Source organism: Rhinolophus ferrumequinum, chromosome 22, assembly GCF_004115265.2.
Source record: "Rhinolophus ferrumequinum isolate MPI-CBG mRhiFer1 chromosome 22, mRhiFer1_v1.p, whole genome shotgun sequence".
NCBI classification, from domain to species: domain Eukaryota; kingdom Metazoa; phylum Chordata; class Mammalia; order Chiroptera; family Rhinolophidae; genus Rhinolophus; species Rhinolophus ferrumequinum.
Window position 1 is genome coordinate 34859550 of NC_046305.1, and position 17731 is coordinate 34877280.

The following is a 17731-nucleotide window of genomic DNA, read 5'->3' on the forward strand; positions in this document are numbered from 1 at the left end:
GCCTTATACATTTCAGCATTAAACTACCCCTGAGTGAGGGAGATTAGAGGAGTGGCTTGCGGATGGCAGACCAATATCATCAGCCAGTGAAGACATATACGTAAAGCCAGGGCTCTTCTTTTTATCCCCACCCCGCACCCAAATCCTTCTCCTCCCAACACAGTCTCTGACCAGTCTCATGAAATCAATTGCTGCCAGTAAACTGGTACATGTTCCCCAAATTCCTGTACTTCAGAATGAGGTCCTGCTCATGCCTCTGTATAGAATCAGGTAAAAAGTCATTAAAGGAGGGGCAAACAGAAACCAGTGGTCTGTGTATATTTATCTCAGCTTGGCAGACTGAGAGCAGTAACTGCTGCACACTGGAACTTGTGAGCTTATTATAAAAGATGACTGTGTGGGAAGTGAGAGCAGGATGATGCAAATGACTGGCCACCAACGTGGAGGAAGAGACAGGGAAATGACATTTTAGAGCTTTCCACTAATATTCTGGGAAAAGACTGCAGTAAATTGTTTAATGTCTACAAATTCCTCTTCACCATAGGACTTTGCTGTGCCTCCCACCTATAGGTAGAGTCTACAGTATTTTTCCACCCCATCTGGGCAGGTCTTGATCTGCTTGGACCCAAAGATACAGCAGTGGGGATGAGGATGTTGGATGTTGGATGTTGGGTAAGTCTGGGAGGTGTCTTGAGGCTTGGGCCTCTGTCCTCTTGGAAGGCTGCTCTATGACCCTGTCATGGAAAACCACTTGTGAGAAGACCTCTTGAGAATGAGAGAGACCCAGCTACTTAACACTCTCCCACCTCAGTCCACCCCCAGCCAACTGGTCAACTATATGTATCCCATGAGAGAAGCAAGGATTGACTACCAGGAAAAACTACAGGTCAACCCACAGAATTCTTAGGATAACAAATTCTTGTTTTGAGGTTTAGGGTGGTATGTTATACAACAACAGATAATGGAAACAGGCCTTCCTTTTTTCTTTTCTAACATTTTCAGAAAATCTAAGGTCAGAATTGGAAGTAACCTAACGAGATCATTTTATGTCTTCTTGTTTCAGTGGTTCATGATATTAACTGTAAAAGCACCAAACATTATTCCTCATTCTCAACTCTGAAGTTCATTTGACTTTAATTGGAAAAAAACTTTACCTATTTTATATGAATAGAAATATCACAAATCTAAATTTAAATATTCTTCTAATGAAACTTAACACTGAATTATAAATTTTTCTTTCCTGGGAAACCAACAGCATTTGCAAAAATAGGCATAGGGTTTTCTTTTTTTTCCTTGAAACTTCTTAGTAAAGCAAAATAGAACAACTCTGTGATCAAATTATCCCCAAACTTTTAATTAAAGCCAGATGTTAAGGGAGAGTTCAAGTTCCTTAATTTTATTTACTAATCCACAAAGAGAAACATCAGAAAAATATTCATCAGTTCTTATTCACATACTTCATTATAGGGCTCATTTATTTTTATTTATGTGTTTACATATGTTTATAACACCTACACCACATTAAGCAAATATCTCTACCAAAATACAGCAATAAGCTTGTTTCCACAGAGAATACTGAATATATAGTATTTCCCCCAATTTACCTACTTATCAAAATTCTGGCAAGCAGTTCATGAGACTGTATTAGTTTGAAATACCTCAACATTTCTATTATAAAGTTTTCCCAAGGTGTCTCTAGTAAAGCTGGGAAAACATATATATGTATATAGGTTCAAATTTAACAGCAAACCCTGACTCTAATGCCTACATTTGCAGCAGGAGTTATATTGAGTTGCCATAGCAGCCACCCACACTCACACACATACGAAGAGGTGGTAGAGAAGAGAGAAAAGCAGTTAGCAGAGAATAGAATCTATTGTTAAAAAGACAGAGGTTCCCTTGAATGTAATTACAGGCAGGAATCCTGATTTTTCAACTGAACCACTGTTTAATGATAGAAGATTTCCGAGTGCTGGAGTGTTAATAAATGTTTCTTCTCTAAACGTATCTACCATCTGAATCTTTACAGATGCTGAGAAGATGCAGAAGCAGGGAGGAATTAAGCTGACCACGTACACGTTAGGGCAATATGATTTAACAATTCCCTCTCTGGAATATTTGGAATCAGTTAGCCAGGAAAATTTGTGGTTCTATGGATTTGGGCACGTTATTTCACTTTGTCTGTCCTCATCTGTAAAATGGGCATATGTGTAATAAAAGTACATACTTCAAAGAGCTATTATGAGAACTCAATAAATTAGTACAAATAATAAATTATTACATAAATAATAATAAATAAAGAATAAATTTTAATAACACGTAAATAAGAATTTGTAGTATATTAAATAAATTAGTAAAAGTGCAGCACTTAGTACCTAACACATAGCAAATGCTCAATAAATGTTTGCTATAATAATAATGAAATTCTTGTTGTGAACATCTCCAAGTCTTTTTTAAAGACTAGAACAGTATGGTTTATAATTAAGATGTTCCCTAAATAAATGCCTGCAAGTAAGATGCAAAACAAATAGGTAAAAAGGTGCTAAAACAAATGCCAGCAGACCAGGGGCAAGACAAGATAGTAAGCTTTTCCCGTTACACAAAAGGATAATGTCTTCTCCCACACCAATGCCTTTGAAAACACCATGTTGGCAGAATAAAAAGACCAAGTATTTTACTACACTAGCATATTCACCACTATTGTAAACCTTGGTTACACAGCAAAATCTGTATAATCATGTAACAGTTTTTGGGATCAGAGAATATTCTGGAATTTGTCTCAACTCATTGGCTTGATCACATATGTATATGTAGATATATTTGCAATTCATACTCAGGTACAAACATAAACATTAGATTTAAATGTGATGACAATGAATGAGAAGTATTTTATGACTTCCGATTCCCTCGAGTTTTAAATAGTCATTTTAAGGCTGAATGCTTTTTCATATTCTAGGAGAGGCAGAACATGTAGTCAAGAAATTTAGTGAATAGGAAACAAAATGCACGGGTTAGCAGACTTCATATCAAGTCTGAGAATGTGAAACAGAAAGCAAAACTAGTCGTTTAAGGAAATCAGGGGAAATTAGAGGAGAGTTGGGTGCAGATTGAGAGGCAAGAAGGGAGTTGTAACTGATAAATTGCACAGAAGTCAGAAGACAGTGGAAGAGAAAATGGATAGAATAGGATTTGATCCTTAACTTTCTGAGTTTTCTTGATGGGATTTTTAGAAAGTCCAGTCAGTGAGGGATAGAATTAGCTTGTCTTAAAAACTTTTAAAATGTTCCAATGCATATACTTCAGACCTCCAAAATTACCTGCCACTATTTATATATGCTATATTTCTCCTTCTAAATTGTCCTTTTTAAAAATAATCTTTATTTCCAATCTCAGGTAGAGGTTTCACAGGGTACCACTGTTTATTCTCTCTGCTTTTTAGAGATAATCTGACACACATGGATTAGGAACATGAAAAATGTTTCCATAATTGAATAGCTCTTTGAGGGTAAAAATAATTCCGAGTTTTTTTCAAGTCATTAGAAGTGATCAAATTTGGTTTCAGATCGGTCCTGAGCTCCCTTGTCAATAAGTTGAAATCAGAAGGATGTAGCTATTGGCACCATTGGAAAGGAGAACCCCAAAAGACTTTTAAGGTCTCTGAACTTCTTACTGTAGCTATGGGAAAGCCTACAGAGCACGCTTTTGGAGTCCAATCCCACAGCTGCAAGGCAGATCCTGGTGACAGAGGGAAAGGCTGAAGACGGGAATGTTGGGGTCTGGAGCTGCCTGCCAAGGCCACCCTTCTCTCTACTTCTGAAGATCAATAATGCACTCAACCGAGAGCACTCACTTCTGCCTACAGGTCCTAAGACAGCTATGCTTTGGACCTGACTCTTATGACTAAAATGATGGCAAATATTCAAGAATCAAGGAAAAAAATATAACCTAAAGACATTTTGGTTAGCTCTACAAGAAAATAGTAAAACACTAGTTGAGATACTATGATGATATAGTTACCAATAATAAAAGAACTTTCTAGAAAAAGAGTGCCCCTTCTCTCACCCCCACCAGAGAATATTAGAGCTTCAGTAAACACCTAAGAGGCCTGGATAGTTCTCTTAATTGTGCTATTACAAGTTTGTGGGGACTACCACAGGACAAATTTGTTTCCATTAAGCCCTATTTAATATGAAGACAAACATATTCTCAAATGGAAATGCTAATGGCTATATTTTTTAATACAAGTAACTACCCACACATAATCTCATGAGAGTCAACTGGCTTAATTTATTCACAGTACAAACAGTTATTATTAAAAATAAATTAAATGGCCTACAGAAAGCAGTTAATATGATTTCCATATGGCTGAAAGAAATGATTTCTACATTGGGAGAGTAACAGAAAGACAGACTAAAACTGGTTTATAATCCTTACTTACTGTCAGATACATAGCTGCATAGACACTGAGAGCCGCTTCTTTGGATGGAAACGTTTTCCTTGCTCTCATGATGAGATCCGGGTTGCCTGTGCAAGCCTCTTCCCCACTGATGAACTGTGTATACTGCTGACATCCAAGCGCTGTATAGTTGGGCTTACACAGGGCGAGGAAATGTGGAGCCAGATTCCCTGTAACTACTTGTCCAGCATTTACAAAGATATCTGTAGCAAACAGCCCAAATGTGTAAATTCCTGGGGAAGAAAACATACCATTTTAACTCTATGGATTTTTTGTATTTCAGTTTACAATAAGCCAGCATGGAAATATTTTAGAAACTTTAAAATAGTTCATACATACATATATACATATGGTTCCTTCCATTTCACTCCTTTCTAGTCATTTTGCTTTCTGGAGTGGTGGGAGTGTTAAATTATTTAACATATTGAGCTGTCTACCACTGGCTACATTTTTATGCATGGCAGGTTTATGAGACTCAAGATAAAAGAAGATACATTCTAAGACTATGTTTGAGTAATGTGATTTTTTAAATGGAGACATGTTTCCCTAGTGAAGGTTCAGTCTATCACCTTCTGCTAATGTTAGCAATCTTTATTTTTCCCTATTTTGAAAATATTTTTTTATATTTTATCTTACTAACATAAAGCTAAGCAGTTGTCTCCCTTTGATTATGCCTCGTAAACCCATTCCGACTGATACTAACTGCTGGAGGTGCCAATTAGCAACAAAATCCAATGCCATCAGTCTTCCTTTAAATATCATGAAAAATCTTAAGTAAAGCAGAATGTTCTCAGATCAATCTCTACATTGCTTTCAGAAACACATTTTTTAAAAGTCACATAACAGCTAGTAACTTAGTCCCACTTTATTTAATTTATCAAATTTTGGACAATTTAATAAACAATAAAGCAATCAAAATTATAATTTTTCAATTATCTTCACAGTATTTAAAACTTACTTGCTTTGGTTACCTAAAGGTATAAAATTAAGTACGTAGATCTTTTTCCTCCCTTTTGTAAGGAACTTGCCAGTTTACTCAAATACCAAAAACATTTTCTAAATTCAAAGTTATTGGTCATTGTTGCCAAAACTTATTTTTCTACCTAGGTAGGGTAGACAAAATACATTCTTTGGCATCCTTTTCAGTTAAACTTAGATATATAACCTTCAAGGTTGTGGTATTAATTGAAAGAAATCCATTCTTTTATAATTTGGGGAAATAAAATCTATCAGGACATTTTAAAACTATAACAAAATAATACTTCCCAAATAGTTGGTTGATTAAAATGTCATATAATGCTATTATAATAATTAGATGTTTTTCTTCTTAGTCATCATATATTTCTGGATTGTTTGTTTCCTAAGGCTTTACATAATTATTGGCTATTGTGCAATAAATCACCAGGAAATTTGTGCAGGATCAAATAATTTTCCAGCATTAGATAGATGCATGGCTATCCTTTAATTTTTAAAATATTATGTAAAATCATAAAAGGTTCATGCACACTGCACAAAGCAAAATTATGAGTATGAAATGGCAATGACACAAGGACCTTAGTTCTCTCTGTATCTAAAAAAATTTTAAAGGAAATAATCAAAAGCCCTTTCTTTACTTCTTAACCAGCATTCCTTGAGTCATACAAGTAAATGTTATCAAAAGCAGAAATTTGGGTGAGGCAAAGAAATGAAAGACAATGGAGCCCAATAAAATGTTCACATACACAGCCTCTCCTTCCAAACATTATGGCCTAGCCCGGGAACTGAAATGATGTATTCATCTCTACTCCTTGAAATCTAGGCTAAGATGTACTCATTTTATTTAAACAAACTATCCTTTTTATCTGGTGTAATAAGTTTTTCTGTTTAAAATAGAGAGAAATATTTGATGAGGATATGGAAATGTCTGATGCTTGTAAAGTTCCCAAATACGCTTTACAATGAAAATGTCAGTGCATCAGGCCCCAGGCCAATACTGTAGTTGACTACAAAGAGACTTATTAAAATGAGATTCCCATGACTGTATCCACTGATTGGCTAGATGTCCAGGGGAAAAGTCACTGTAAAGAGTGATGTCCTACTATGAAGTAATGCTTTGCTTACGAGCTTCCCATTTTATTATAACAAATCAGAAAATCCAAATAATAATAAACAAGGGAACAAGAAACAAATGAAGCACTCCTCAATATTTTATAGAATTATATAAGAAGTAAGAAACATGCAGAGACTTAAAATACACTTACTTTGTGCCATAAATTCTTTATAAATATGTGTGCAAATGCAGAAAAAAATATTTTACTTAAGTAGGCGTAATATAATTTACTTAACAGCATTTAGGAAAGTGTGAATTTCATCATTTTTAGTTCTGAGTACCTTACTGCTTATTTTGTTATTAAATGACTCCCATGCAAAGACAAATGTGTTGAGAACACAGTATGGATGCAAGTGGAAAAAAAATAAAATTTTTAAAGTTTCACATAAAAGTTATCCCTTCAATATGTATACATGATGGCTTTCGAAATGTATAACTTGATGACAATAGAAAGAACAGTCTTAGATATGAAGACCTTTTGTCTTCAGAGAGATTTAAAGGCACAATGACATTTGATGTGTCTTTATGTGAGTTTATATATAGATTAGATGATCTATACATAATACCTAAAAGTCTTCAACTTGATCCTATCAGTATGAGAAATATATTGAAAGATTACAATATCCTTAATTTTTATTTTAATACTGATCAGAATTTATATTAAATGTTAGTATATACATACTTTTTTATTTGATAAATCCAGGAGATAATAATTTATATTAAATTTATTTGTCAAGTTTCTATTGAATTAAGATGATTTTCACTAATCTATCAATGTTCATATGCACTAGTGCTAGAATTTGAGGTTGAAAGTTAAAGTATCATTAAATCTTGTCCTCTAAAAAATTAATACATTTTTGTTGACAAAAAAAAAAAAAAAAATACCAGCTTAGAAGTAGTGCATGGAGTGAGAAATAAATACAACATTTATTTACCAAGCTACTTTTCTTGTCCTTCATGATGCTCAACAATCTAACTAGATTATCATTTCTCCCCAAGCATTGTTTCTGAAATTTCATAAATACAGTAAATCGTTTATTTTAATTATGCAATTTTTAGTTACTTAAAGAATATTAAACATCCAAGTTTGATGTTCTTTTTCCCTTAATACAGAAATGACAACTGGAGTCTTATAATTTGAGAGAGAACGTAAAATGCAATGTCTATTTTTAAAACTAAGTTAAAATGTTTCAAAGTAAATATAATCTAATATTTGCATACAGTTAAAATGTTGGCTGTTTTAAAGGTTAGCTTATACACATTGTTTCAGCAACAATAAAAACAATTCAATGGACACATACCTAGAAATCGTACAGTTCGCCGCACCAGTGGATTTATATAGCAACAGTCTCCAGTTAAAATAGTTTTCTCCTGGTTTTCAAAATCCCTTGTGGCTAGTTGTAGGCAAAACACAGCAGTTTCTCCAACTATCATCTTGCAAGGAAATAAAAGGTTAAAGAACATTAGAATGTAACCAGTATAAATGAAGAATATTTTTATTTAAAAAAAAATACAAAAGCAGCTTCTTTGAGTAGTAAAGATCTCAGATAAAACGGAACCATATTTGCTTAACCAAACCCTTTTATTATAACTTATTCGTATGTATATAACCCAGATTTCTCTCAATTCAAGGGAGTATTAAGCTGATAAATTATGAATACAAATGTCTTCTAAACGACTTCATTAAAAATGAAACATACAAAGGATCTTTTCTTTAAGGAAGCACTCACTTATTTTTTGGTATGTAACTGAATTCCATGTTTTATTTTTCAGTAATTGCATCTTGTTTAAATTTGACTCTGCCATAGAAATCAGAACAATTCCCTAGAGTAGCCAGAATCTGAATTCGAGATCAGACCTGTTTTGACCACAGATTCAGCCTAGAATTTGTAAGCTTTGCCTCCAACTTTTCCAGGTCAGACCCTGCTCCCCACTCATACTCCTCAATGCCCAGGGTACACCCTGGAGCTCCACCACATTCGTAGCATTTTTATAGTTTTAAGGGGAAGGTGCTGGGACACAAAGCACCTCATAAGGACCTTCTCAACTCCTGGGGTCTCCAGGTATAAGAGAACAAAGTACAGAAAAAGACTTTCCTAATCCTTCTGACATACATGCCAGCTTCCCACAAAGACTAAAAGAGCTTCTCATCACCTATTCTAACTCTGCCATCATTTCGTTGAGATTCTGTTTTCATTGAAATTTCCTCATGCTTCCTCTGCATACCTTAGTTGTTATGTAGAACTGAAGACCTGATGGTTTGGTCATTTGTCCACCATTACAAAGAAAGGGTTTGTAATCTGGAGTCACTGGCTACCATTTTCATTAGATTTCCAAAGCCATCCTCAGGTAAAGAACATAATTGGTTTGCTTTCTCTTCTGGGAGTGGGAGAGGGGGAAACCTGACAGTGCAATGGCACAGAAGCCAAAGATGGGGATGCTAAAAGCTTTGTCACTTCGTAGTTTTCCTTGAATAAATGAAAGCTGTTTCCAGAGAGAGCTGAGGTGATGAAGTGTGAACTGAGATCTACTGAGAAGGAATGTGGCCCCTCCTCCTGCCTGCCACAGCTCCAATTTCTACAGAGAGTGAGGACATGGGGAAGGTGTACACCTGTCCTGGTGGGAAGACCCAACTGATATCTCACAGGGCAGCTGTTCATAGGAGGCACTCCTCCTCCACCTTAGCAAAAGCTTTCCATTCACTAGGTATTAGGACATAAAAGAAAAAGGCGAGGGGTGGGTACTCTATTGGTAGAGACAGTGTAGGCTGGCACAGTAAGTACACAGCTGTCAACTCTCACTTCATTCTTACATCTGCCTTCCAGCTTCCTTCTGGGCTCACAAACCTCATCCCACCCCGACTCTCCCTCTGCCAAAATTCAACCTGTGTGGACGGTGATAAGATGCCAGTCAAGGGCTCAGGAGCTGATACCAAAAGGCCCTCACCGCTTCACCTACCCAGCCAGGGTTGTGTCTGAGCAACTGTGCTGTCCCTTGAGTCACAGTCCCCTCCCAACTGTAACCTGATAGTCTTTGTCCGTGGAGGCAAGAGTTGTGATCCTGAACCTCACCCAGCCTACACTCCACAGACCTCCCCAAACTGGAGTCCCGTGTTCCCTATTATACCCCATGTTCTCACTGAGTTATTCCATTATGCTTTGTTGAACGTAGTGTTGTCACTATGAATCCCCTTGAGCCCTACCTATCTTGCTTATTAAGCTGGACCTATACAACCCCCCCTCTTCCAAAATGGCCCATCCATGTTTCCATCCTGTCTTTGAGGACAGATGTGGTATACGGTCCTATGTCTTATCCGTTACTCTGTTTGGCAGTGAATAAAAAGCCTCATCTTATTGATGAAATCACAACCTACAAAAATGCAGGTGTAAACCATAAATCCTTAAGTATAAGTGTATGAATGTCAGTTATGAGCAAATATTGCTGTCATACCTCAACTCCCAGAGGCTGAACACTATTATATTTCTTAATGATGAAATTATGAAGTAAAATTTTCCAGGAAGGTAAAATCATTGTAAACTTTCATCAAACATCAAACTCCAAATATTCATGTTTTCATTAATAAAAAGCCAGTTAAAAATTCCTCTCTCCTTCATCTGATGGTGACTCAAAAATGTCCATGCATCCTTGGTTTGATGTTGGTACAAGAAAACCATTTCAGATGTCAAGGAGCAGTAGAGGTCATGCAATCAGCGTGATGGTACTTAGCCTGTGTCTCATATGCTTCAGATGTGTGAAATAATATCCGAAAAGCAATTTTAGTCTGTAAAAGTATAGTCACGGAACACACTTAAAATTTTAAATGTTGGAGGGTATGGAATTTATATTTAAGTTCATATCAAGCACATTGTACTAGTTTGGTGATTATAAAGACACACATAGAGAGAGAGTTCATGTCCCATCATCAATTTCAAGCTAATCAAGGGAAGTTCTAAGCTATACAAAGAGGTAAAAACCTACACTGGGTATTATCTCATTAACTTTGTGTCATGGTACAGAGAAACTAACGTTTCTTTTGTGCATACTTGTTTATTAATTTCAGCACCCTTGCTAAGCAACACAATTGTTTATTAAGTTTCTGAATGGAATGGAGGTTAGAAGCGAGGAGAATTAATTGAACTGAAGAAGTAATACATTTAGTGATACAATTGTTGCACAATCCCTCCCAGCAGTTAAGAAACTAGGGTTATGTTTTTCTGTAGCTGTATATACTTCATAATCTAACCACAAAAACTTGCATTGTCATTTCCATACTACAAAGTTGCCATTGGAAGTGTTACCTAGCCGGGACCAACATTCCCTACACACCTGCTTGCAGGTGACCTTACACCAAAGGAATGCTAGGATGAACAAAGTGTGTCAGTTTCAGACCAGAGGGAAAAAACCAGGGGTGTCTTCTCCATGTTCTTGTCCCCCATCTGCTGGCCGGAAGCAGAGTGATCTGGGCCTGAAGGTGGAAGGAGCCAAAATCCCTCAGTCAGCAGCCCTGCACTATAGGAGTGAAAGTTAAACTCTAATGTATGAAACCAGGGGAACGTGGGGGTTTATTTGTTACAGCAGCTAGAACTGGCTGATTTCCCTGCTTTTAATAAAGAGAGAGCAAGTCTCAGGCTCAGAGTCTTCAGCAGAAAACAATAACCAGCTAGAATCATAAAACATTGGTTTTTCACTGTATTCATTTTATGGTTACTTTCTATTTACCAAGTCATGTTGGTATTCCATTTATGGTAATGATGTTTTCTTTTGTAATAATTTGTTAATAAAGTGGATTTATTCAAAGAAAAATAAATAAATGACAGTTGAGGTGGTATTCAGCCATGATAGAAAGCATGAAGATGAGACCCTGAGAGGCAAATTTAGGAAACATATAACATGTAATAAATACTAACTTAAAGCTTCTGCACAGCAAAAGAAACAAAACGAAAAGGCAGCTTATGGAATGGAAGAAAATCTATGCAAGTCATGTATCTGATAAGGAGTTCATATCCAAAATATATAAAGAAATCGTACAACTCAACAGCAAAAAAGCAAACAGCCCTATAAAAAAATGGGCAAAGGAACTGAATGGACAGTTTTCCAAAGAAGACATACAAACTGTTAACAGGCACATGAAACATGCTCAACATCACTAATCATCAGGGAAATGCAAATCAAAACCACAATGAGCTATCACCTGACACCTATTAGCACAGCTATTATCAAAAATACAGGAGATAAGTGATGGTGAGTGTGTGGAAGAAAGGGAACCCTTGTGCACTCTTGGTAAGAATGTGAATCGGTGCAGCCACTGTGGAAAATAGTATGGAGGTTCCTTAAAATTTAAAAATAAAACTACCATATGATCCAGAAATCCCACTTTGGAGTGTTTATCCAAAGAAACTGAAATTAGGATATTGAAGAGATATCTGCAGCATTATTCACAATAGCTAAGATGCAGAAACAACCTTAGTGTCCGCCTATGGATGAACGGATAAGGACGATGTGGTACATACACGAGTACAATGGAATACTATTCAGCCATAAGAAAGAAGAAATTCCTGCCATTTGCAACAACCTTGAGGGCATTATGCTTATTATGCTAAGTGAAATAAATCAAGCAGAGAAAGACAAATACTGCATGATACCACTTATATGTGGAATTTAAAAGAAAAAGGAAGTAGAACACAGTGGTGGTTACCAGGGGTTGGGGTGGGGAGGGGAAATGGAGAGAGATTCATGAAAGGGCACAAAGTCCCAGTTATAAGATTAATAAAAATTCTGGGGATCTAATGTACAGCATGGCAATTGTAGCTAATAATACTGTATTATAAAGTCAAATATTATTAAGAGTAGATCTTAAATGTTCTCACCACACACGTGACGTGATGGAGATGTGAGCTAAAGGTATGGTGATAATAATCATTTTGCAATTCATACATGTATCAAATCAACACATTGTACACCTTAAACTTACCTAATATTACATGTCAATTATATCTCAATAAAGCTGGGGAAAAAGATTTTTAAAAAGTAACATGGCATTTACTAATTTTTAGCAACTTCTAAGTGCTTTGCAAATAGTTACCAATTTAATCTTTAAAACAACACTGTGAAGTAGGTATTATTAAATTCCAGTTACAGATAAAGACAATAAAGCACAGATAAAGTAATCTGCCTAGGGTTGGGTATAGAGTGAGGAACCAGTCTCTGAAACCCAAGGCAGTCCACCTCACAAACCCATGCTCTTACCTTTACATGGTACTAGCAGTGGGAAAGATTGTGGGTGTGTGGCCCCCACCAGGAGGCCCAACACCCCCCAGGGAGAGGACAGTGTTAGTGAAGGCACCTTAGATAAAAGAACCTGAGGTCAAGAATTGGATTTGTTCCTTTGAGTTAAGGTTTGCAGCTTCTAAGAGACTACTTTTAAAATGCAGATCGTAGGGAGAAGAAACACATGAAGCTATCAACCCAACCACTGGGTGGGACAAGCTTATTAAATTATTTTTAATTGGGAAATGAGAGGAAAGGTATAGTTCTTTTCTGAGAGCACTCTATGGACAATGGTTCTCATGTGGGCCTCAGACCAGCACCACCTGGGATCTTGATGGAAATGCAAATCCTCAGGCCTAGTCCCAGACCAACTGACTCAGAAACTCTGGGTCTGGGGTCCAGACATCTGTGTTTTAATAAACCCCCAAGCTCTCTACAGGATATGTCAAGGGGTCTAAAACTTCTGATTACTACGTTTTAAATTTTTCAGGGATACTCTAAAAGATATTCATTTGAACAAATAATTATTAAGTAGTTGTACTTAATACTTAGATACAAATACTTAATACAAAGAGCTATTCTAGGCATTGTACTGAAGGGTGGGATTATAGAAGGAGAAATGAAATGAAATGTAAAATATAAAGAAATCCAACACTCTCACTTTCCAGATGTTTTAAGTGAGATTTAGAGAGATGAGGTGTCCTGACAAGGTACTCAATGATCAGCATGCCGGCAGGTCACATTCTTTCTAAGGTTTGGAGTGGACTGCACTTCTCACTATGGCTGCAATGCAAGAGACCATCAAAGGAAAGTACAACTTACCTGTCAATACAGACACATTTGCAAATAATACTAGTGAATGAATAAGGAAGGGGTGAGATAAGGCGTAAGTGCTGACTGAAGACTGAGTATTCGAGTGACCAAAGGTGGTATTCCTTTCTGCAACACTCTTGCAAAAAGGGATCCAGTCTTCTTCAAGCCCATCTAAGCAGCGTGGTCAGTGTTAACCCCACAGGACCTGAGGACCAGACAGCACAGGATGGAGCGGTAGTAATGGGAATGTGTGTTCTAGGCACTGGAAAGGCACACTTGTCTCTCCAAGGCAGTGCAGTGAGTGTGGACTCTAGAGCCTGACGGCGTGTGGTTGAGGCTGGCTTTACCTCTTATTAGCTGAATGACCTCAGGTAAGTCTCGTTGCCTCCGTGTCCTCATGTACAAAATAAAAATAATAGAAGCAATGCCATCACGGGGTGTTATGAGGATTAAATGAGTTAATGGTTATAAAATTCTTAGAAGAGGAGCAGTACAGAGTGAGCACTACACAAATTTTAGCGATTATTAGATGACCTTGAAGGTTCTGTCCAACTCAGAACTGCGATGGGTCAGAGCTTGTGGTAAAGGAATCTGGGATAGGATAATAGAGTAATCTGATAAGATTATACAGTGTGAAAGTCCTAACACTAACCTTGGAGTGCACATGTGTGTTGGGGTGGGGGTTGAGGAGAGCAGTATGAGGTACAGAGAAAGGAGGCATGGTCTGCCTAACAACAAAAGCACAGACTGCGTTTCCCCGAAAATAAGACTGAGCCGGATAACCAGTTCTAATGCGTCTTTTGGAGCAAAAATTAATATAAGACCCATTTTTATTTTACTATAAGATATATACTGTATTTTACTATAGTATATACTATAACATAAGATCAGGTGTAATATAATATTATATAGACCGGGTCTTATATTAATTTTTGCTCCAAAAGACACATTACAGCTGATTGTCCACCTAGGCCTTATTTTCGGGGAAACACGGGATTTACAAGCTGTGGACATTCTGTTTTTAATGATGAGAAGCTTGTGAAAACCATTTAAAAACTTCCCTAATTAAAAGGAATGCTCCTAATTAAACTTTACATGATCCTCACACTTTGCCCAATCATTCATATAAATGTAGTGAACATAAGCTGTAAGAAAAATGAATTATAAGAGCACTGTAATACAAACTCATTTTGCATACTTGTAGTTTTTCTTAATTTTAATATCTAAGGTCAAATTCTCCATGTTCATAAACCTATTATAGGCCAGAACTGTTATAATGTACCTGTCATTCCTCAAAAGACCTAACTCATAATTAATAAAAACTTAATAAGCAATAAAAGTATATAGGTTAGTAGCTTATTTTCCAGCTCTTCCAAAATACATGTTTGAATTAATTTCCTGTGTTCTTTATCAACAATAAAAAAGCAACATGATAGAATTTAAATATTCTTGGGACTTTGAGATAATGGATTTTTTAGAAACGAGCCTTTGAAGCACAAGTAATTAAATGCCCCTATGTCAGTGCTTCTAAAACTATGTTCAGCAGGATAAGTGTTGGGTTCTTTGGTGGTGGGGGTGGGAGTGGGGGGCAGGTTTCCTGATCAAAAAAAAAAGAAAAAAGAAACAGCTAAAAGTTACAAACTCTAACCTCTCCTAGAGATTCACAATGCATATTAGCACATCAAAATTCCTAATTACTTAGTTGCCCTGTGATGACATTATTTTACTGTCTTCATTTTCTAGAGGAGGACACTAAAGCACAGAGAGATTATGTAACTTAGATAAGGTCATTCAGCTAATAAATCATAAAGTCAGGACTCAACTCCATGCAATCCAGTTCTGGAGTTCAACTTGACATTATAATGTTTCATTATTTTGTTTTACTTTAGGAAGAAAGTCTGGCAGTTAAACTTCTTCTGCATTTAAGAGTGTAATTTCCTCCCAGTTAGCTTTCCTCCATGACCAAAAGCGTGACAATCTGTTAAAGAATTCTGTTAACTTTACAGCCCAGGGTTTCCTAAACTTATTTGATCTTAGAAATATATATTCTAGGGACAGTCCTAAATATCCGATAAAGCTTGTATACCAGAAAATCCAGGGAGAGAAAGTAAAAGCAAAAATCTTCTTCCCTTTCAGATCACAGAATTCACATTTAGGAAGAATTAGCTGATATTGCTATATATGATATTTGGATAAAAGAATTAGGGCTCTTCAGAAAGAAAAAATAAGCTGAGAAAGGTTTGATTAAGTGACAACGAACTCATTCACCAGTTCCCTGGTTATTAGGAAGAGGAGAGAAGAATGTTTAAAAGAAGAGAACAAGTACTAATTCACACAATGAGAGAGAAGAATATTGCTCTGAAGAGTGACACAGGTGGGAAATAAAAAGGCATTTAAGTAGTATTTTGAGATATATTTGTACAGCAGAAAGTGGCCAGGGAGAGACAGTAGGATTCACCTGACCTTTCTGATCTGTGGCTAAGAAAGAAGAACATTCCTTTCCTCTGGTACAGAAGAGCCAGACTTTTGCCACTGGACTGCCTTAGGGTATCTGCTGGCAATTGAATCACAAGAGAATAATCTAGGGACCTGGGCCAGCATAGTAGCTCTGCATTACTGTCTCATGGTAGACAGGAATTCTACCTTTTTTTCTTTTCTATATATTTTTTCTTGTTCAGAAAATCTATGTTGCTGTACGGTTGAGATTTCTTCTATACCAAATATGTTTCTGCTGTACAACAGGCCTGATTTATTAGTTGTCACCTTCAAGTGCCCTACCCGCATTAAGGGAATATGCATTCAATAGACTAAATCCGGGATACTCTGGGTAACACTGTCCTTTTCACGAAAATAGGCTTTTGATGTGACAGCTCTGCCTGGGAAAGCAGAAATAGTATTCCTTGCAATTTCAAATCCATCATACAGATCTTTCCCTTGAGGCCATCTTCTTCCGGTTTTCTTGGCTTTCATTTCTCTCATCTTTACAGACTGCCAGAACAAATGTCTTTTAAGGCCATTCATTTTTCCTGGAAAAAAAAAAATGACTAGACATTTGAAGGACTTTATTTTTAAAGCACTTTCACAAGAAGAGTAAATGTTGATTACATACGATATTCTTATACTTTACCAAGCCATTAAAAATGTTTGATGGGTCCCTACAAAGAAAAGCATGACTGAAACCCCAAAATAAATGAATGAGGTGAATCTTGGAACATAAACTCATTTTGCAGTCTGGTCTCATTTATATTTGGTGTAAGTGCAACTTTCCAGCTTATTGCTCGCAGTGCATTAGGAAAAGGTATAATTATAATTTAAATGTGAAACCCTAATAGCTCTGACTCGGTGAATTTATTAAGCAGGCCAACTTAAGGGTTTCCAATACATGTAATGGGAAATACACTTTTGAAAACCGATTACTTATCATCCCAAATGCCTTTAATTTAAACTTATGATATATGCACACATTTATTATGTAAATTCATAAATATATTCCCTTTGTTGTTATTTTAAAAAGTGACATATACCAATTACCATGGACCAGCTATTGTTCTAAACAGTTTACATATACTAATTGAATTTGGTCCTCAAAACCGTGCTATGAGGTAGGTATTACTATCCCTTTTTACAGGTAAGGAAACTGAGGCACAGAGAGGTTAAGTAATTTTCCCAAGGTCTCACAGCTAGTTAATGACAGAACTAAGATTCAAACCCTGGCAGTGTGATTCCAATTTTAATATTATATTCATCATTAAAGATTTTTGCAGGAATAGAGTCAAAGCACTTTATAAAATATGTATTAACTGACTTTATCATTCAATGTCAAACTTGACATTATGATATTTTATTATTTAGCTTTATTTTAGGAAGGAAAGTCTAGCAATTAAAACTTTTGTATCTGAACTTCTCCACTTATGAATATAATTTCCCCAACGAGCTTTTCTGCATAAAGCACAAATATGAGAATCTTTTTATTTAAGCTAGATAAGAAAGGCTTATCGATAAAATACTCTAATAAACAGTTACATTTATTCAAACAAAGAGTACAGGACAGAGCATATATGGATGGGCAGAGTGCAGGGGGCTGGAAATACTAATTTCCACAATGT

At 36.3% G+C, this 17731-nt stretch overlaps 1 protein-coding gene across 1 annotated transcript in view; it reads right to left on the reverse strand.

Moving 5' to 3' along the window:
• Positions 1 to 17731, reverse strand: part of PLPPR5 (phospholipid phosphatase related 5) — a 112646-nt gene that overhangs the window by 67979 nt on the left and 26936 nt on the right. Inside the window, exons 2-3 of the mRNA XM_033094074.1 lie at positions 7847 to 7979; positions 4439 to 4689 (exon numbers count right to left, since the gene is read on the reverse strand). Coding sequence (XP_032949965.1) covers positions 4439 to 4689; positions 7847 to 7979 — 384 coding nt within the window. The remainder of the gene's footprint in view (positions 1 to 4438; positions 4690 to 7846; positions 7980 to 17731) is intronic.